General features: G+C 43.4%; 1 protein-coding gene across 1 annotated transcript in view; it reads right to left on the bottom strand.

The window, feature by feature from the left end:
• The window catches only part of LOC149813237 (uncharacterized), a 70,269-nt gene that overhangs the window by 37,271 nt on the left and 11,287 nt on the right, over positions 1-21,711 (bottom strand). Inside the window, exon 2 of the mRNA XM_089991976.1 lies at positions 20,819-20,937. Coding sequence (XP_089848102.1) covers positions 20,819-20,935 — 117 coding nt within the window. The 5' untranslated portion in view covers positions 20,936-20,937. The remainder of the gene's footprint in view (positions 1-20,818; positions 20,938-21,711) is intronic.

Raw genomic sequence — 21,711 nt, 5'->3', positions numbered from 1 at the left:
TACAAAAACTCTGATGGACAGGTTGTTAACAACTACGCTCCTCAAGTAGCAATTGACTCGGTGTTTCCGGTCATCGGAGTTAGGGGACGGGGCTACCAAAAATTATCCCAGGTGGTAGATCCCATGGACTTCTGCAGAAGTTGGATGCATCCCTTGCCACAAATGTCGCTGAGAAATTCTCTTTCGGTTACTTGCCGTCGCCTTAGGATCGGACTCAACTAGTTGTCCAGGATATCAAAATACAAAGAATAACAAACTCCCGGGAGTCTAGTTGTTTCTATATTTCTCCTGTGCATACCCTCAAGACAGTTAATATCGAAACAAGATTATCATGCTTATTTTGCTTTTTGCTCATTCTGAACTACACATCACGAAAGAAACAATGCATATATTAGTTTTGTTCTAAATTTTGATATTTATGCACCTATCAGATTTTTATCAGTCTGACATGTTTCATGGGATACAAGTGATGATTAGGTCGGTACGACAAGCGATGGTGCAATGACGTGATGATATCAAGATCCCACTTTTTCCCTGAGGTTCCGCTCCTGAGGACGTTTTGTAATTTTGTATAAGGGTTTCTTTGAAATTCCTCTTTTCGTGTAAACTTTAATTATTAAAAACCTCGTTTTGAATTTATAGGGTTTCAATGATTGTACAGAGATACAAATCCGTTGTGTAAAGGAAAGTTCGCCTGTAATGTGCCCAAGGTGCATTGACTTGTTATTTCAAACACCATTTTTCGTTGAACTGTTATTTTAAACTCTGAAAAAGGGTAGCACATAAACCACGAGGTAGCTGCGGCAGTGGCAGTGGGGCCCACCATGCTTCTGTTGCGCTAAAGGCAACAGTCGTGGGGCCCACCCATCTTGGTGGCGGCAACGGTTGTAATAAACTGGAAAAAAAATTAATTAAGTTTGGATTCGGGTCGGATCCGGACCCGGACCCGAAAGGGAGGCACCGCCACCCGTGTCTTTTGAAGACAGCGAGGCAGGGGTTTCAAAGAGAACCCCTGCCCCCCTTCTTCCTCTCTCGGTCTGTCTCCCTCGACCGACTCCCTCTCTGCGTTGCTGAGCATCGCCGCCGACGCCCCCCCCCCCCCCCCCCCCCCTTCCGACAAGCACCTTCCGGCAGCCTCCCCAGAGGAGCTCCCTCTTCTCGCCGGATACCCCCCCTCCGTTGCTGCCGCCGCCGGCGACCACCAGGTACGCCCCTCTTTTCCCTCTCAGTCTCTTCTCTCTCTCCCTCACCTCTCTCTGTGGTCACGGGAGGGGTCAAATCCCCTCCCTGTGCCCCCTTTTAGCAAGGGAGGGGCACGACACCCCTCCCTGCTCTCCGATACAGTTGAGGAGGGGGGGAGGGGGTTGAGCCCCCTCCTCCCTGCCTCCTGTTACGGCAGAGGAGGGGCTTTGTCCCCTCTGTCACGGCAGGGGAGGGGCTGAGCCCCTCCTCCCTGCCTCCTGTTACGGCAGAGGATGGGCTCGGCCCCCTCCTCTCTGTTCCCTCTGTTACGGCAGGGGAGGGGCTGAGCCCCCTCCCTGCCCTTTTGATCGGCAGTGGAGGGGCTGAGCTCCCCTCCCTGCTCCCTTTTAGGCAGGGGAGGGGCTGCGCCCCCTCCTTGCTCTCGGTTACGGCAGAGGAGGGGTTGAGCCCCCTCCCTGCCCTTTTGATCGACAGGGGAGGGGCTGAGTCCCCTCCCTACTTCGTGTTACAGCAGGGGAGGGGGTTGAGCCCTCCCTGTGCCTCTCTTCTCGTTAGGTAGGGGCATCGCCCCTGCCTTCGCTATTTTTCGGCAGGCCGGGGCAAGCCCCCTCGCCTCGCTTTTCCCTGGCATCAGGCGGGCCTCCGTTCGTTGTTGAAAGGCAAGGTGCGACCTCCTGCTTCCCCCTTAGTGGCTTGCAGGGAAGGGCCTCACTTCTTTGCTCTTCTGGCAAGCAGGGCGACGCTTCGGCATTCCTCGTGCCTTCATAAGGCAGTGGCGCAACCCTGCCTCCCCGTTGTTTGCTGACAGCATGTCAGCAGGGGCTCGTGGCCTTGCCCCTGCTCTTTGCGCTTATAGCAGGTGCGCATGTGCACGATGCCCCTGCCTTTGCTTCCTTTATGTCAGGACGACGACCGTGCCCCTGACCTTCTATTTTGGTGTTAGCTTGCTAAGATCGTCACTTTTGCAGCTCGTGCGACGGATCATGCTCGCGCTCCGCGACCTGAGCCGTCCATCGCTTACACTCGCAGACGCAAGCAAGCTTGCAACTCTCAAAGGTAAGGGAAGATTGCACAGAAGACTTGAACAATTGAATTAAGTTCAATTAACTAAAAAGGACAATTAAATAAATATATATGCATATATATATCATATATATTTATATGAGTACGCATTTAACTCAAGGACGCGGTTTCGCGATCCTTGTCCTTTACTTTGCCGTCGTGCATCACGCAAAGGTTCTGCGTTGCACTCTTGCTTATAGTTTCTTTACTTTGTCGTTGTGCATCGCGCAAAGGTTTGGCGTTGCACTCATGTTTACAGTCTTTACTTGCCGTTGCGTGTTGTGCCGAGGGTTGTGTTGCAATTTTGCTTACCGCCTTTACTTTGTCGTCGCGTTTTGCGCCTAGGCTCTTGCTTTTGCATATGTGTTGGTATTGCCTTGCTATTGCAGATGATGTGCAGGTTCTTGCTCTTTGTGTATGCCTTAAAGGCATCCTCGTGGAGGATGCAAGGGGCATTTACCACTCTCCCTCTTGCGACAAGAGTCAGTCGGGAGCGAGCGACAAATCCTCGTCTAAGGAGAGGGATACCTCGCAAGGATCCTGACTCTTCATGTGCGCAGTCCTGCAGAGTCGACTTGAGATTTTAGGGAGCTGCGCAAAAGCATCAAAGACTACTCCAAATCGAAGCATTTGGAAGGATGTGACTGGCTGGTTTTGCTCGCCTTCTTGGCTTATCTCGAGTAATCCCGAATTGGGGGTTCGAGCGAACTTCTTAGCGGGTGTTCTGTTAAGAAACCTGTATCCCGTCTATCGAGACCAGTATCGAGTCATGCGAGGCATGTAGATACCCCGATAGCGGATGTGATTCGAGATAATCACATGCATAATGTTGGCACACGTTACTGCTGTTTCAAAAGATAAAGTACAGTTGATAAACTTTACATCTTTGTGAAACACTCCTGTTAAGGCTTCTATTGAGGAGTTATACCCCCTTCATCCTAAAGTACTTGTAGACGTGCACGACACGTCTAGTACTGCGATGATTGGATGAGACGGTCGTGCGACCTCAAACAACGCTAAATGCAAAATGTTGTAATCACATAAATGACCTCACATTCGCCTTCACAGGCAAAATGCTCGAGTGGTTTAAAGACCACAGCATAGAATGGGTCGTTAGTTAAGCAACCCCTAACGTACCTATTCGCTTCTATGTGTCTGTCAAGGGAGAGGACAGAGCGGTACAAACTCTAATGGACAGGTTGTTAACAACCACCCTACGGGCAACGATCTGGCCTCTCCAGTCATTGGAGTTAGGGGAAAGGGGCTACATTAGTTAGCTCAACACTTCTGCAGAAGTTGGATGCGTCCGTGGCACAGCCTCCTTTGCGGAATCCTCTCTCGGCTAAAGTCGTCCCTTTGGAGCGAACTCAACTAGCTATTCGGGTTATTAAAAATACATAGAATAACAGACGCCCGAACTAGTCTCAGTTGGTTCTACGTTTTTCCTGCGCGTACCCGCAGGTTCGTAATTATCGAAACATAAGGTCTGTTCACACTGGTCGTTGAGTCGTGAGATTCGCTTGCACTACGGATTCGCTTGCACTACTGATTCGCTTGCACTACTAATTTACTTGCTTGCTCGATAGTTCAGTATGTTACTCGTTGAGCTGTGCACACCTGTCAAGGCGTTACTCTAGTTGGTTAAACTGCTTACGCAGTTCTTTGCGGAGTAATAAGGAGCTTCTCATACTAGTTAAATGCTTATAATAATAGCATTATGCCAGTTGCTACATATTAGCATGCGACTTGCTTTATCCCTTGGTCGAACTGTTTGGTGCTTATTGTAGCGTAGCACTTGTTGGCTTGCATCTCTTATGATTGATGTGATTGCATACGGCTTGTAATCTACGAACTGGTGGCAACTAGGATTGATGTGGCCGCTTGTCTTATAAGCTGCTTACATATTGCGATATAACTGTTGTCGTATGATTGCTTATGAATGGCTTGTGATGTAATAGTTTATGCCTTACGATTAATTTAATTACTTGTTGATGGACTGAGCTATTTTATGGTAATTATATGTTTTACGAGCATTGTTATGAGTGCTTGTCTTATTCAGTTGTTTTGTTTGGCTGACGGGTAGAGTTAGTTACCCTTCGCCCATAGAATCAACTGAATTGCCATATTTGTGCGTTCTCATATGTCGTTTATACATGCTTTGAGGGCCTATTTGAGGATTGCAATATTCCTTGTGGCAATAACACGATGCGTAGGATTATATGTTTCTAGGTGAAGTGATACGATGCATATTGCTGATATGCATGTTTGTGCCCATATTGTGGCTATCGACCTTGAGAGCGGTCATTTGTGTTGATGCGTGTATCACAATGATTTTCATTGGATATGGCATTTGTTGGGGACCCGCTTCCCAAAGGTTTCGCTGTGGGGGTATGTATGATCAAGATCAGGTGACCCGGCTAGAGCAGTAGAATCTCTGTGAGGATGTACACTGTCCACGAATGGGTAACCGCGAAGTCGGTGAACTCCTCTGAGGAAGTGTATGGTCCAAGATCAGGTATACTCTCTAGGCAGTAATTCCTTGTCAGGTCGTATATCTCCCGGACCGAGCGATCCGATGTGGATCTTGTGTTTTTGCTTACCATAAAAAGTTATGGTGAGCTGTGACGATCTTCTGAGATTGTTTGTGATAGCCAACTATGAATTCATAGTTTTGGCTTTCTGTTTTAGCATGATTACATGCTTGACTCAGGTGTGAGAATCAGATCATTAGCGATTTGAGTTAGTGATCATGTTTTGGACCTTCTACGGAAGGGTGAGCTTTTCTGAGAAAGTATGACGCCTTAGTACGTCATAACCGGTGACAGTTAGCCGCGTAAGACTTTGAGAGATGAGAATAGATTAAGGTTGTCCAGGATAAAGCGTTTGTTAGAAGCAGTGAGCGACAAACGATGTCTTAATGGTGATTAGATGCAGAGACCTCGTTCTAGGAACGAGGACAAGCTTGTTGCATGGTGGTTCACAGCCTACGATCAATTGAATCGTATGCTGCGTTTGTCAGTTGCGCTGCTTGCTTTGCACTGCTTACTTGCTTTGCACTGCTTACTATTTGCCCTACTTACCCATTTGCACTGCTTACACGCTTGCACTGCTGACTCGCTTGTACTCCTTACTCGCTTGCACTACTTATTCGCTTGTACTACTTACGCGTTTGCACTATTCACCTGCTTGCATTGCTTACCTGTTTAACTGCATATATGCTTTAAACTGCGTAGCCTACTGAATTAAATGTACTTAATTTAGTTTCTTGTAGTCTCCCTTGTGCACCTACTAGTTTTTCGCGAAACTAACCCATTCTATGGGTGCAGGTGTGAACACCCCAAATTTTTCAAAAGATTTTATAAAAATGACCCTTTTTGCCCCTAAACCCGTTTTCTGAGAAAATCAAGTCATTTCTTTAGATTTTCGAAATTAAAATTCGTATTGATATAATTCAAAATCAACTCCGGATCCGAATCCAGTACTTTAAATCCATATTTTCTCAAAATCCGGATCAAAAACCCATTTCTGAAGAAATTTTCTCAAAATAGATTTAAAATTCTCAGAAAAATTTCCTTTTGTAAATATTTTTACAAAAACACAAAAAAAAATTGGTTTTAATCTTTGATTTCTCGTAAAGCTTTAGGACTTCATCCTAAAAATACAAAAAAAAATGAAAAAAATCATGCAAAAAACCAAAGAAATTAGGAAAAACTCACCTTTAACCATCTTTTTAGAAAAACCTGAAAAGGAGGCCTGTTTTTGGAAAAACTAAATTTCGAGGTTTGAGGGTCGAGTTAGGGTTTTTGAAAACCCTAACTCGCTTTCCTTCCTCAGCCACTCTCTCCATCCCGCCATCACCAAGCCTCCCCCATGTGCGAGACCCCCTCTCGAAACCCCCATGGCCTCCATTCGCCCTTCATCTGCAACGGCTTCGCACGCCCCGTTTCCATTAACCGCTCATCCCCCTTCTGCTTCAGGGCAACCCTTGATCGCCAACATCATCTTCAACTTCCCCCACCTTCACGAAGCTTCCCCCGGCCAGCCACATAGCACATTCCAGAAGCCCCCTCTCTATAAAAGGGACGCAAGGGAGTGAGCAAAGCATCGGTGGTTCACGTGCTCCCTATGCCCCTTGCGATCAATTACCATTCGTCGAGCGCAGGCATCCATTAATCGCCATCCAGCAAACCTCCAGCGATCCCCATTCACCTTTTCCTAGCGCTCCTCCTCCTTTTGATTGATCAAAGACCCTTCATCACCAGCGACAGTAACCAGAGAAGACGTCTGCAAACCATCCGAATTCCTCTTCTCAAGAAGGATCGAAGAATTCTTTTTCTAAAAAAAAAACCCGTCAGCCGTGATAATCAAAGGTAAGTCATCCACCCCCCCCCCCTCATCTATTTTATCTCCCTTGCTGTATCTTCTTTAATCCTTCACATTTTTTTTTTCCTTTTGCTTTATTTCAAAAGCAACCTTGTATCATCGATCTGCTTATTGCAGTCTTGATGATACACATTGCAACATTGAGGTCGCCCTTGTGCTCATAGCATTTGAGGCTATATGTATAGGGCCTTTATTATCCTGATTGATTTCTAATTTGATTTTCTGAGATTTTATTTGAACATCTCTGTTTATTGCGACTTCTTTTCTGTGAATTTCCTTCTCTCGGTCCAGTATCGTCGCTTTTATTCTATTTCTGATACACCCTGCATGGGCCACAAGGTCGTCAACAACATTCCACCTTGCATTACCTATAGCTCATGCTAGTTCATTACTGCTGCAAATCTGAGATTAAATCAATAGGTCAATTAGGATCCCTTGATGAGTCGATCAGCCAAAATTGCCCTACCGGGTTATGCCAACAAATGATTAAATCGATTTACTGAGATCAGTCCATAGTGGGAACCTAATTCTAAAACACCAACTTGCTATGTGAATCTGAGTACACAACAGTGCTTGTTGTGTGATTGATTCTCAGCAAAAATCCTTCTCTCTCTCGATACTTCTTAAAGCTTATTTAATGTGTTCACCTAATTTGGTGTAAAGAGGTATTGTGATTCTTCATCGTGTGTTCAATTTTTGTTTGAGATCGTCGGATTCTTAGGGATGAATTCGAGATCTCTTACTTTTGATTGATTGAGGGGTTTAAGGTTGAGTGTGCCAATGTGTGTTAAGAAAGGATAGAGCCGGCTATGCGTATTCAGTAGAGATCCTATAACGTGCGATTGTGGTCCCAAGAAGATGTGTGTTAAACAACAGAATAAGGAATGATTGAAGATGTTCCCAGTTCTGGTTAAAATGTTGCTCTTACATGCATAGGATATTATCAGAGCAAGCTATCTCAGGTAGCAGTCGATAATCCTTTCAGTGCAATGGTAATACCTCAGAAATCTGGATCACTGCCCATGGCACAATGACTAATGTCATTGGAAGGATCATTCCTAATTTGATCCGAAATTTTAACCCTTACGAGGTATATTTCCTGATTTATCGCTCTAGCATAGCTCTCTGTGGCATGTCATAGTTAGTTAAGCTTACATCTTGCGTTCCATTTTTTTTTATTTTTCTTTTCTTTCTCTTTTCTTTCTCTCTCTCTACATTATTCCATGTTAATTTCTTGCTGCAAAGAGAATAGTTCACTGACTGATATGCACTTCTGTAATAGATAAGAATATATATAATTTTTCTTTTTTTCTTTTTTTTTGTTGTTAGCTTTTTCCATGTATTCATTAGAGTCATTTTTCGTCATGATAATACTGTTGGTAAATCTCAGCCGGACTTGGCCAACTCTTCATCTAAAATCTCCTGGAAAGTGTGGAATTTTGAGTCAATTTTTTTTTTATAGGTGGTACTATAGAAAGGAGAAGATAACGTCATATCCTGTTTAGACAATTCCATCTCACCCCTATGTTTGATGTAATGAAATCAGGATCTATTGCTTTATATTCTGTTTAGAAAAGCCTTTCTGGTCTAAGCGACATACTCGTGTAATATCCCTGCAGTATCATGCTCACTGTTCGCTTTATGGTTTTTTTTTTTTTTTTTTTTGCCATTTTTGTCCATGTTTGCTCATATCATGCACATGTTCGTCTTTATTGGATATCATGGGAACTCTCTGAGCATCAACCATTCATAGTAGACATAAACAGTGGATCTTTTAGAGGCATGCACTAGTAGGTATAAGGATATTCTGGTATGTCTTTGCGAGTCGCAAAAGGGCCAGTGAAAGCAGAGCAGCATGAATTCCCGTTTATATTTATCTCTTGGACCATCCGGATCCTTCTAGTATTTCTCAAATCGACCCGGTGATTGCCAATTTTTTATTGAATTAGTAGAAAAGAGACAAACAATGTGATCAATTCCAAACTTGGGACCCGAGACAGGTTTCTAAGTAGAATCTGAATGAATGAAGTTTCCTTTGCATTCCTAGTCCTGACTGCTGGATTGTGGAGGGGGGGCTTTGGTGTTGAATGATGGTTGTGCCTTGTTCAAAAAGGTTGACTCTGTGCTGATTTCTTAAGGGAGCTTATAGATGCTGGTGGTGGTTTCCGACATTTGGCTTGGTCACCACCATAACAGAAACCAAATAGTGGATCAGATCAGAGGTGCCTCATTTTTTTATATATATATATATCTCATCCTGTGTTGTTGTTTTTTTTTTTTGGCAGATTCGTGCATCATTGCATGGTAACTGAAATTTCCTTCTTAAGTATAAGTGATACTCATCTAAGTGGATCTTCACCCAATCTACCACCTACAGCTATTTCTAGTTTCCTTCATAATCCCTCCCTTCATTTTTTTTTTTTTCTTTCTTTTTTTTAGCTTGCAAATAGCATCTCCCAGCTGCCAGCTTATGCACATTACTCTTTTCAGTCACTCCCTATCTGCTATAATATTATTTACATTACCTTCATGCTGTAACCTCATCCTGTAGGCTCACAACAATAATTTCCCACATATCATTATCATCCACTATACAAACCCCCACACCCCCACTACACTGCTGCACCTGTTACTCACTCCTTTATCGCCCATCAACTGCCAGCATTGTGTTTCAACACTAATTCCCAGCACATATCTCCTCACTGCCCAGCTCACATTATTCATGCACAACACCATCTTTTCCACCACTGTGCGCCACTGGTTTAACGCAGTAACAGGCTCTCTTTCATTTCCACCATCTGAATTTTTGACTTTCACCACATGATATACTCATCAATGATAACATTTAGGTCCCTCCATGATACTTTACCCCACCTGTTGTCACTATAGAAACTCAGCTTGTCGATATTATTTCCAACTGATTTCTGATTGAGTGAGTATTGATTCATTGCAGGTTGCCAGCAATCCTCCTATCCACATCAGCTTATACAGGTTTGAAAAAAAAAAAAAAATCTTTTTCTTCCTTTCCAGCATCCATTTTATCAATTGCTCGATCTAATTTGAATTCCAGTTGTAGAAATTTGCTTAAATTTTCCCATGAATTGTGTAGAAGATTTCTTTTTTTCTCTGTAAAACGTCTGTCATGAGATTTATTTAGGTCCATCACACCATCGCTATGTCAAGTCTGAATGCTGCATAAAGCTCTTGAGCTCCCACCTCAGGACAGGGAGAATAAATATTGATAAAAAAAAAATATATATATATATATATATAGCAAAAACTGATCCTCACTATATGTAATTGCACATTTCTAAAGTCATAACACATCAAGTAGGATCACTTCAATATGGCTGACTGAGCTTAGTTTGATGGGTTAGCTAAAAGTTTTTTTTTTTCTCTCTGGATCGGTTCATTCTGCCTAGATCCACTCATTATCAGGTCACACCCTTCCTGTATTATGCCTCAGCATGCTCACATTTTTTTAATCCTAATTGTGGTCTATCTCACGGCATTCACTGGTATTGTTTGCTGACAAAAGCACCATCCTGCTTACAGCATTGCCACTTTCATCCACTTATATGGAAAGTATATAAGTGGTATACATATATAGATATGTACATATATGAATCTATGCATATATAATATATATTCAGGTATTTACGTAGGTGTATATCATTTTGTCATAAGGATGAGCAAATTCTCTTACCATTGGCATCTTTTGAGATCTAGGTGATGTGTATAATTCCCTCCCATTTTTGTTTATCAACCAAGTATTTTGCAGGAAATACATGGAAAATACAATTCTCTTCTTAGCTTAGAAATTCTTTATTTAATTCAATATTGCGATAGTTAAATCATAATGAGAATTCGATATTTCAAGTGCTAGAATAGAATGAATAAGCATTGTAGATATCATGAATTACTTGTTCTTCATGCATTTTTTTCTTTTATTTCTCAAAATCTCACAATGGTGAAATATGAATGGCACGTGCACCATTTCGTAAGAGGTAAATTAATCCTAAGTTGATGATCCATATCAATGGCCATAGTCAGGCTATGGACAAAACTTAGGATTTTTATCTTTTACGAAACAACACTGGACCCATAATGGATCCGTTTTCAAAATTCATCATATTTTCCTTAAATATCTTCTTCTTTTATTAGAATTTAACTTAAAAATTAATTCAAAATATATACCAATGGCCATAGTCAGGGTATATTGAGAGTTAATTTCATTTTAAATTCTATAAAAGCACCAAATGTGTTTTATTCTTCACCTGAATTTAAATATAGATTATTATATAAGACATTCAATGACCATAGTCAAGGATGTATTATATCTTCAATCTTATTTTAATTCATCCAAAAAATAAAATAGCTTTTCAAAATCCAATTTCAAAATCCTTTAAATTCATTCATCATTTAGAATAGAACTGCATCATATTTTCAAAATTAGTTTTTCAAAACTCCAAGTGATGTAAATATCTTCTTCAATCAATCTTCAATCCTATTCATCTTTTTCAATTCTATTTCATTTTCCATCTCAGAGTCCAATTTAACTTTGAGATTTCAATTTCATTTCATATTCAAAATTTCCAAATTCAAATTCATTTTCAAAGCTCAATTTTACTTTGAAATTTCAAATTCATTTTCAAAAGACTCCAATCAAACTCAAAGTTCAATTTAACTTTGAGATTCTTGATTCATTTCAAGCTTCAAGTCCCAAGTCTAAATTGACTTTGGGATTCATCTATATATTCAAAATTCAAAATTCTAAAAAATTCCTTTTCCCAAATTCAAATCAGATTTAGAAATTCTTGATTCCTCTTTTTAACTCCAAATCCATTTTAAGATCCAAAATTCAACACTCATATTGGATCTCAGACTCTAGATCCAATTTACCTATAGGATCCAGAATCAATTTCACTTTGGATCTTAGACTTCAGGTCCAAGTTTCCATTCTAGGATCCAGAATATAATTCTACATTGAATCTCAGACTTCAGATCCAAATCCATCTTAGGATCCAGAATCCAGTTTCAATTTTGGATCTCAGACTTCAGATCCAGTTCCATTTTTAGGATCCAGAATTCAATCACATGTTGGATCTTAGACTTCTGATCCAAATCCATCTTAGGATTCAGAACCCAATTTTATCTCGGATCTCAGATCTCAGACCTTAAATCCATCTTTAGATCCAATTTCATTCCCAATTCTAATCCAAATTCCATTTTTCAGATCTCATCTGAACTCCCTAAATCCACTTCCATTCTTAAATACCATTTGATTATCTCAGATCCATTCCAAACTTAAAAATCCAAATTCAATTCCATCTCAAGTATTCATTTCCTTTTCTAAATTCAAAATCCAAAATTCAAAGTCGATTTTGACTTTGAAACTTCATTTTCTTTCATTTCAAAACTTCAAGTCATTCTTTCTCATTTATTCTGCCAATTCTGATTCACTTCAAAGACTTAGAACTTCTCTGATCTATCTCAAGTTCTAAAGTTAGATTCAATCATTCCTCCACTTCCCTCCCAAGTTCATCTCAGAATACTTGAAAATTTCTAAATCAATTTTCAAAAGGAGCATACATTTTTGCATTTGCACAAGCATGGTTCTTTGTGCATTTGGAGTTAGAATAAATTCTTAGATTATATTTAGGCAAAGCAAAAGGCATAGATTCGATCCTTGGTTCGATTACCCCTGGTAAAGGCGCCAGGAACGGTCGAACCTCGTACCGACGAGCGAATCCCGTCTCTCCATTTTCCCGCGAATTTTCAAAACGGAGGCGAGTTAAATTTCTAAATGTTTTCAAATTAAGGTCAAGTGAGACCGCGCAAAACAGTTTCCCTTTTCTCTTTCTTTCTTTCTTTTCTCTTCTCTCTTTCTTTTCTCTCTTTTATTTTCTTCCCTTCAAAAAGGAGGAAAATAGAGGTTAGAAAAGGAAAAGAGAAGGAAGAGAGAGAAACCATAAAGAGAGGAAAAATTTTGCGATGATCACAGCAGGTGATGATTAGGTACTCTACGGGCGATGGCGCGATTGCAAGATGGCTTCAAGACTTCTTCTTCCTGCTCTTAGCTCGCGTCCTGGACGATATGGGTTTGTATCAGATTTTTCCTTCGGATATCCGAATCTCGTGAGTTTTGGTTCTTTTAGCTAACGTGCCCAAAGTTGTCAGCTTGCCTTATGCTTTATCAAAAGAAAAATCTTCCTCTGATTTCATAAACAAACTCTGAAGGAAAGAGATATTTATAGTCTCTTGCCTGTTTTTCTGAAAATGTTTGCAAGTTTGAAATTTGGGGCGTTATAACGGTTCGTGAGCCGCCCGACTACCATAAAAGTGAAAGACCAGGAGTAGGTGGCGCCTGCCTTCCGGCCAACAGAGGAGAAAGGGGGAGGGCGAGTCAGCTGTCAGGCCAGCCAAACAAGGAAAAAAGGGGGCTTGTCAGGGTCATAAGGTGGTTGGGCCACTGTCGAAGGCAGTGGCCAGCCCTTGGCCTAGCCATGCTCGATTGGATTTGATCCCCCAAAATAAAAAAAGATGAAAAATCGAATTGGGCTCGATTTTGACCGAGCTCAGCTCAGTCGGGCCTACCATGCATGGCCAATCCACAGCCAAGCCAGGCTCAGTTCCTGCGCAAGAGAGGAAGAAGGGCAGGAGGGTTGCGTCTTCCTGTCAGCGACAGAGGGGTGAGGGGGAGAGACAGACAGTCGGGGTGTGTTTTCAAACGAAACCCCTCTCGTCGAGGGTTTAGCCGAGAAAGATAGAGAGATGGGGGGAAATGGTCGAGCCATGACTGCCGAGGTGGAAGGAGAGGGGCAAGACAGGAAGGCAACACCCCCTGTCGTTCACAAAGAGAGAGGGAGAGTGTGAGAGAACTTATCGGCAAGAGAGGCTCCGATAAGGGGGTTTCGACGAGCTGGTGTGTGGGTTTAGCAGAGAAGAGCGAGAGAGATAGGGGTGTCGAGGTTCCGGCGAGGGAAAGAGAGAGTGACAATGGGGGCAAAGAGAGTCGGGGAGGGAAAGGGAGTCGGCATGAGAGAGAGGAGAGGCTCGGAGGCTCCGGGTTTTGTAAAAAGAAACCCTGCCATGTGGGGGTTTAAATAGACCACGGGGGGGGGGGGGGGGGGGCTGCGACCTGGATCCGGGTCTTTACACTTTTGGTTCCTCATGGATTAGGTGATGAGATGTGCTGAAAACATAACCTAAATAAACTCCTCCTTGTGGCTCTAATGTGAATCAAATAGAGGGACTCGATCCCCCAACAAACTTTTATTGGATAATGATTCTAACAAATTTAAAGAATTCAAATCCTATGTTGAGAATAGATGATTAAATTCCAAAAGCATATTTATACTCTCCACTGTGATTGAGAGGGAAAATACACATCCATTATGTTTGCTCAATTCCTTATGGACAATGGAATAGAAGATGGTTTTCGTGCTCAGATACTCCCCAATAAATGGAGTAGCAGAGGGAGAACATAGTGTAAAAGCCCGTGGAAAAAAATCGTGTCAGACACGTGCCCTGCACGTGTCGGACACGAGTCAGGGTCTGAACCCCTGTGTCGGGCCCGGATCCGGGCTGGACCCGAGCCAGAGCCGACCCGCACCCCGGCTTCTCGAATTCTCAAGAAGTCGGTGTCCTTAAAAGGACACAACGTCCCGGGCGAGGGGCAGAACCCCTCGCCCCTTCTCTCTCAGCTGCTCTGTCCCTCACGCTGCCGCCGGCGACTGGAGACGCCGGCGAGCATCTCCGTTCGGCAGGCCTCCCGGCGACATTCGAGCCGACGCCGGCAACTCGGTGCTGACCCTCCACCTTTGCTGCTGCCGACGATCGAAGTCCTCGGCATCCCTTCAGCCATCGGCAATCTTCGGTTGTCGGCGATCGACGCAGGCGGCCACCACCTCTTCGCTTCCCCCCCTTCCGCCGCCAGCAAGCGTCACCACCACTGTCTCCTCTCTTCACCAGCCTCCTGTCGTCGGTGAGCCCGAGAGTTCCGTCGGTGATCTTCTGCAGCCGACATCCTCGGCCATCGACGGCGACCTTCGTCAGCCGACGACTGGCGTTGTCGGCAGCATCCAGCTCCGGTGAGCCACTTATCCCCTTTTTCTGCCGCCGTGAGGCACTTTTCCCCTCTTCTGCCACCGCCGACGGCCCCCGACCTGACATCGGTGACACGCCCCCTCTCAACGATCGTCGCCACTCTCCTTCTGTCGTCGACCTCCCGACTGGCTGCCGACTGCGCTGGAGTTGTCGGCCACCCCTCTCCTCACGTTTCGTTCCTGGGTTGCGCCAGAGCCCCCGACGTCGGAGCTGTCGGAGCTGTCGACGCCCCTTCCACTCAGCTTCTCCCCTCTTTCTCTGACTCCCCCGTGGTCGTGGTCTTCCGAGGTATAAACCCTCCCCTCTCTTTCTCCTTTGTATAGAGTAGGTCGACAGGGGACTGAGCCCCCTATCACCTCTTGTCGGCAGGGGGTTACCCCCCCCCCCTGCCTTTTTGCAGTGGGTCGACAGGGGAACTGGGCCCCCTGTTGTTTTTTCGGCAGGGGTTTCACCCCTGCCTCTTGGGGTCGTCTATCAGGGGGCTCTGCCCCCTACCCCCATCCTGTGTTCGGCAGGGGGCTTCGCCCCCTGCCTTGTGTTTCTCGGTAGGGGGCGAGGCCCCCTGCCTTTGTTTCGTTCTCGGTAGGGGGCTTCGCCCCCTTGCTTTTGCTTTGTTTTTGGCAGGGGGCGCCCCTTGCATTCCGTTGTTATCCCGGCAGGAGGCAGAGCCCCCCTGCTCGCCTGTTACTCCTCGGCAGGGGGTTCTACCCCCCTGCCTCCCGCGTTTTGCCAGCAGGGGGCGAAGCCCCCCCAACTTTCATGTTTTTGAGCAGAGGGTTGCCCCCTGCATCTCTTTTGTTCTCCGGCAAGGGGCTTTGCCCCTTGCCTTGTTCTTGCTGCCGGCAGGGGCAGAGCCCTTGCCTGTTTGCGTTCCTAGCAGGGCGGTGCCCCTGTCCGTGAACCTATTCTGATAGGGGGTGTTTCCCCCCTGCCTTGTTGCGACAGGGGTGGCGGGGAGCCTCCGCTCCCTCCCCTGCCTTTCTTTGTGCCGGCAGACAGGGAGCTCCTGCTCCCTGCATCTGCTGCTGTTGTCAACCAGGGTTGAGGCCCCTGCCTCTGGCACCCTTGTCTGCGGGATGCAGAAGCTCCTGCCTCTGCCTCCTGCAGGCAGGAGGCCTTGCTGCGTCTGTGGCTTCTGGTTTATCTTACGGCATATGCTAACGATCTAAGCTCTCCAGGATGAACGGTGAACCCGGCTCGCCCTCTGTGGCTCGAGCTCTTGCTTGCCTACGTTGCATGTGTACGAGAACTTGCAACCCCTTAAGGTAGGGGATTCTTGCGTGAAAGGACAATGAACTGATAAATGGTAAAATAAGAAAGATAACTAAAAGGAGACGATATATGTATACATATAATATATATATGTATGTCTTTACCTTCAAGGACGCGGTTTCGCGATCCTTGTCCTCTTTACTTTCTCGCACTTTCCTTTCTGTCGCCGCCGCACTATATGTGTCTAGGCTTTCCATTCTTGTCTTTACATTTCATGTCTTTTAACTCAAGGACGCGGTTTCGCGATCCTTGTCCTCTTTACTTTCCCGCACTTTACTTTTCGTTGCCCCGCGCTTCGCGCCCTGGCATTTACTTGCTTATGTCTGCCTTGTTCTCCAGGATGCAATCTTGGTCCTCTTTTATGTTCATGCACTTTACTTTCTTGCATTTACTTGTTGCCCCGCACTTTATGCGCCATGGCTTTGCTTCTTGCTTTACTCTTCGTACTTTACTTTCCTGTATTGTCGTGCTTGCACTTGCCTTTTGCTTGTGTTCGTCCTTACCTTGTTGTTGTCATTCGTGCATGTATTCTTATCTCTGTCGTATGCTTCTTTACTTGTTTACGCTTATCGTTTAATCGAGGTGCAACCCCATGCCTCGTGAGTCGTCCTTTACACTTGCGTAGTCAGTGTAGGACCTCATACCTCGTGAGTTACGTGTGTAGTTGCCTGCTTGTGTGTTTTGATGATCGAGGTATAATCTCAAACCTCGTGTGGAGCTCTAGCGTTCTACCCTCGCGGTGCGGCTTCGCCCATCGAGTCTTGCCCCTCGATTTGCCATTGTATTAGTATGTGCACGGGGTTGTCCCTTATCAGCTTGCACTCCCAGAGTGCAGCTTCGAGTTTACAGTGTATATCGTTTCACTTGTCTTACAAGCCACGACACACTTATGCACTTCGGTTCTCCAAAGACATCGTCTTAGGGCAAACCTATTTTCAAGATGTATAGCTCGTAAAGCAGAGATAGCGGTCAGATCTCCCAAATCGATGTATTTGGGATAGGTGTGTTACAACCTCAGTTCGCCTATTCGATACGACTCAGATAGCCTTGTTTAGAAGCCTGTGCACGAGTAGGGCGAGAATCCTAGCAAGGTACTTGCACCAACGCTAGATCGGCGTTACCTTGCCTTTGATGCAAGACCTAGTTTCTAAGCTTTCTGATTCAACCAAGATTGTAGCGCCTTCCGTCGCGAAGGTATTGTTGGATCTCTTACGAGGGATCCATGTTCTCCCTCTGGTAGTTGTACCCTTAGTCATGTACGATATGTTTGGACTACGAAGAGCAGGACGAAAGGTCTGTAGTAACCTCTAAGCGTGTATTGACACATTAAGCTAATCCTGTTATATTGATATTCGCCTAATAGGCAGAATGCTTGCGATTGTCTAAAAGAACCCGAGCACGATAAGTTGAAACTTGAATGAGTTCACTGTAGACTTCTGTAAAGCAGAAGTGTTGGGATTTCCTGCGAGAGATCCATGCCCCTCTCATCGTGGTTGTACTTTTGAACAGGTACGTTGCGTACTACGATGAGTAGGATGAGAGGTCTATGTCTGCCTCGAACATGCAATGGCATGTGCTTGAGATCACAAGAGTGATGATTCTACCCTCGCTATGAGTTGACCCCCTTCTGTCGTGGTTGTACTTTTGAACAGGTATGTTGCGTACTGCGGTGAGTAGGATGAGAGGTGTATGATTGCCTCGAACGCGCAATGACATGTATGATTCACCTAAATAATAATCATGCGCCCTCACAGGCAAGATGCTCGATTGGGTTGAAAGACCAGAGCATGTAGAATGGGACGAAGGTTAAGAAACCCTCCGTCGTGCTCATTCGGGACGGTTCATCAAGAGAGAGGATGGATGGTACAAAACTCCGATGGACAGTCATTAATGGCAATCTCGGACAAAGATCTGACCTTCCCCAGTCATCGGAGGTTAGGGGAAATCCTTAAGGCCACTTCTGCAGAAGTACGGATGCGCATCCATTGGGCCTTTGTTTTGGCCTTTGGGATTTACTCTCTTGGTCACAGACCGTCCCCTTAGGAAGCGGACTCAGTCAGTCATTCGAGGTATAATAAAATACATAGCATAATGGACCCCCGAATCGATCTCGGTTGTTTCTACGTTTTGCCTTGTGCGTAGCCACAATGGCCTGCTCAATAATGAGACAAGATATAACTTACACACATGATCTTGAGATATGCATGTTGTGACGTGCACTGCTTGCTTGCTTGTTAGCTTGGTAGTTCGGTATGCTACTCGTTGAGCTAGGTACGCCTGTCGAGGCGTTATCCTTGTTGGTTAAACTGCTTGCGCAGTTCTGCTAAGGAATGACTAGCTTCTCATACTAGTCAATTACTTATAATACTAGCATTATGCTAGTTGTTGTATATTGTGATATAACTGCTACGTGATTGCTTATTATAGCTATTGGCTGATCGACTGAACCATATAATGGTACTTGTATGTATTACGAGTGTTATGAATACTTATTTTATGCAATTGATTTGCTTGACTGGTGGATAGAGTTAGTTACTCTTCCCCTATTGTATCTGTGGGATTGCTATAGTTGTTTGTTTAGCACTCTGATCCTTCATGTTCTTGTGTGTAGTTGTTTGCTTTACTAGAGCTTCGCTTACTCCACAGCACATTTGGTTAGATCTGCTAGTTCTTGCTTGAGCTAGCGTTTATCTTACTTATTGCAACTTTTGTTCTTTCTTGTCCTTTGCACCCCTACTAGTTTGTTGTGAGACTGACTCATTTCATGGGCAGGTGGTGGACAGGTTGAGACAGCTTGCGATGGCACGATGACGCGATGCACTCAAGGCAATGCCCTTTCCCGACGTTGCGCTCCTGGGGACACTTTTGATAGATGTGGTATAAAGTCTCTTTGAAAGCATCTATTTTGATTAGAACTCTGGATTTCTAAAACTGTATTACCAAAACTTGGTTCTTCATTTCATTTCAATAAAATATATATTTGAGTTGCAAATCGGTTTATAAGGAGAAGTCTGCATTTATGTTGTAATGCGCCCAAGGTCTAGGGACTTGCTGTTTTGAACCTGATCTTCCGCTGAACTTTTGTTTTAAACTCTGATAAATGATTGATTTCAAAGCTTTCAACCTTTTTCATAAAAGGTTTCAAGTCCACGATTTTGAGGTGTTACACATAGCATATCACTGAAGTAGGGCAATCTTTCATCTTTACTAGCGGTGCCCCCAAAATGTTGTGGTCTAAGGTTTTCAAGTTGCAGCTTTTCTTACAAATAGGCTGTGAACTGATGGACTTCTTTGGGGTTCTCAACCAGATTATTTCATATTAGAGGTTTTGATTGCATCTATTACATGCATGGACTTCAGATAATAAGTGCAATAGATAAGAGTTAGATTAGATAACAATCACATAAGCTATAATCCCAAGCATCAAATGAAAATAGGAAACGGTGCCAATAGAAGGATTTAGAACTTGAATGAATTACAAAAACTAAAACGGATTTGAAATATTGTAAATGTGAATCTAAATTGAGAATTTAGATATTGGATCTGGATTTGGATCCTCGAGTCATAAAAGACAAATATTTGGCTTATCCAAACACAAACATGAGACATGACTGCATTAGAATTGAATTTTGAATTCAACTATGAGATAGACATATATTTGAATGTATATATTCCCACATTATTCTCCACCAATGAACATTTTTCCTGTGTAAAGATCATCCTCACAAACATACAAGGCAAAAATTTCTAATAAGTTGGCAAACAAAGACAATTCCTTTATATATCAAGAAATAGTATTTGGTAGAGAGAAAAAGAGATTTAGAATGAAACAAATGAATATATGTTCCAATAAGAGTGACCAGATGAGGAGTCTTGTCTCTAGTAACTACATTATTTCTACCTCTATACAAGACTAGTTCAAAAAACTTATGAATGCCACCTATGATGTGATTTATCACCTTCAAGTTTATATACCAGGTTCATCATTCATCCTGCTTCAGATTCAAACCAGCAGATGCTGCCAATAGAAGTTCCTTTGTGTCTCCTGCTAGAGGATAATAGGATGCACTTTATTTGTGTCTTGCGACCCTTGCTGAATTTTTTTTCCTTGTTTCTTGTTTGTTTATTACAGGAAAACTGATGCCGGGCAGAGAGACCTGACATGCTGGAATGTCTTGCCGAGCTATGGCTGCCATGCCCAGTGACATAAAACCTAAGTCAACCCCTGCCCCCAGGGAGCCTACTGCTTTGGCTTACGCACAGGAGACACCCATGGTGGGATTTGAACACGAGATGTGGGGATGTCTTTATCTCCAATGTTCACCCCTTGACCACGTGGGTGCCCAGCACCTCATAACCAACAAATATGCCATGGCATCTTAGCATCCTTTCTGTAGCTTGCAAGATTCCTCTTTAAGTAGTTTTTGACATTTCTATCCCTCTGATAGTAAGTTGTCCATGTTAATGTCCTATTCATGGAGATCAACCAAGTGAACTATCTTCCTATAGGATACCAAATTTTTATGACGAAAAATATATCAAGCCCAATAAAAGTCACTTTGATCCACCAAAGTAGATTAATACAGGGTCCTAAATTCTGGGCAATGTAAAGTTTGATTAATAAAATAAATATCTAAGTAGAATGGGAGAACATAACTAAGCAAATTTTTAGGGAAGCATCAACATCATGGGAAACTATGAAATAAACAAGAAAAGCAACAGCAAGTCTCATGCTTAACTTACAGATATGGCAGTACATTGGGGGAAATATAAACTTGTCCACACTTACAGATAAGACATATGGTAAATTGGGAGAAATATCAACTTGTGAACAAACATTTTCAAGATCAAGCAAGACATACTCCTCATCCTCCACATTTCTGTTATGCTTGAAATCAGTCTCCATCCCTGTAGGATAATAAACCAAATATTTTTTATCATGCAACAGTAGCCAAGAAAGGGACAACTTTGTAGCCATGCCCAAGTCAAAAAATTTCTTATGTTTGTGGAAACAAACGGTGTCGCATACAAATGAATGATCCTGCAACCAATCAAAGGGTTTCATCCATGATAACATAAAGACTAAAACTTCATTAAACTTGTAGTCTAACTATCAAACATCAATAATGACTTCACCAGATGCTTCAGGTTTTACACAATCAACCTTGTTACAAAATTATCAAACACATTCTCCTGCTATAAATTTTGCAAAACTTTTAAGAAGATAACAACTCCAATAAGAAACAAAGCCATTTGAGTGATAACCAACAAAGATAAGTCTTCTATCTATTTAGTCCATGGTGTTTTTTGACATTGCTAGGGTTCTTAAATTAGTAAGAGTGAAAGATAACAGCTATGTCACATAGGTACAGGTGCGGATGCAGGTACGGAGGGTACGATACAGCAATTCCAAACAATGTGAGTACGGGGACACAGTTTATATATATATATATAGAGAGAGAGAGAGAGATATAGAGAGAGAGAGAGTAATGGGTAGGTGCTAAATGATACATGCTAAATGAGTTTTTCAGGGTTTTTTTTATTTATTTTTAAATTCTGACCGTACAGATGTGATCTATGTACTTGATTTTATAGGGATCAGCTCTCGAAGTATTCGATTCCGACACATGGGTGGGTTTTTATAAGGTTCGAAAAATCAATGGTCCAAAATCTTTGTAAATT

This window comes from Nuphar pumila, chromosome 16 (genome assembly GCF_984573655.1).
Source record: "Nuphar pumila chromosome 16, dmNupPumi1.hap1.1, whole genome shotgun sequence".
Lineage (NCBI taxonomy): Eukaryota > Viridiplantae > Streptophyta > Magnoliopsida > Nymphaeales > Nymphaeaceae > Nuphar > Nuphar pumila.
Note: the sequence above shows the minus strand (reverse complement) of the source record. Positions and strands in the feature narration are given on the sequence as shown.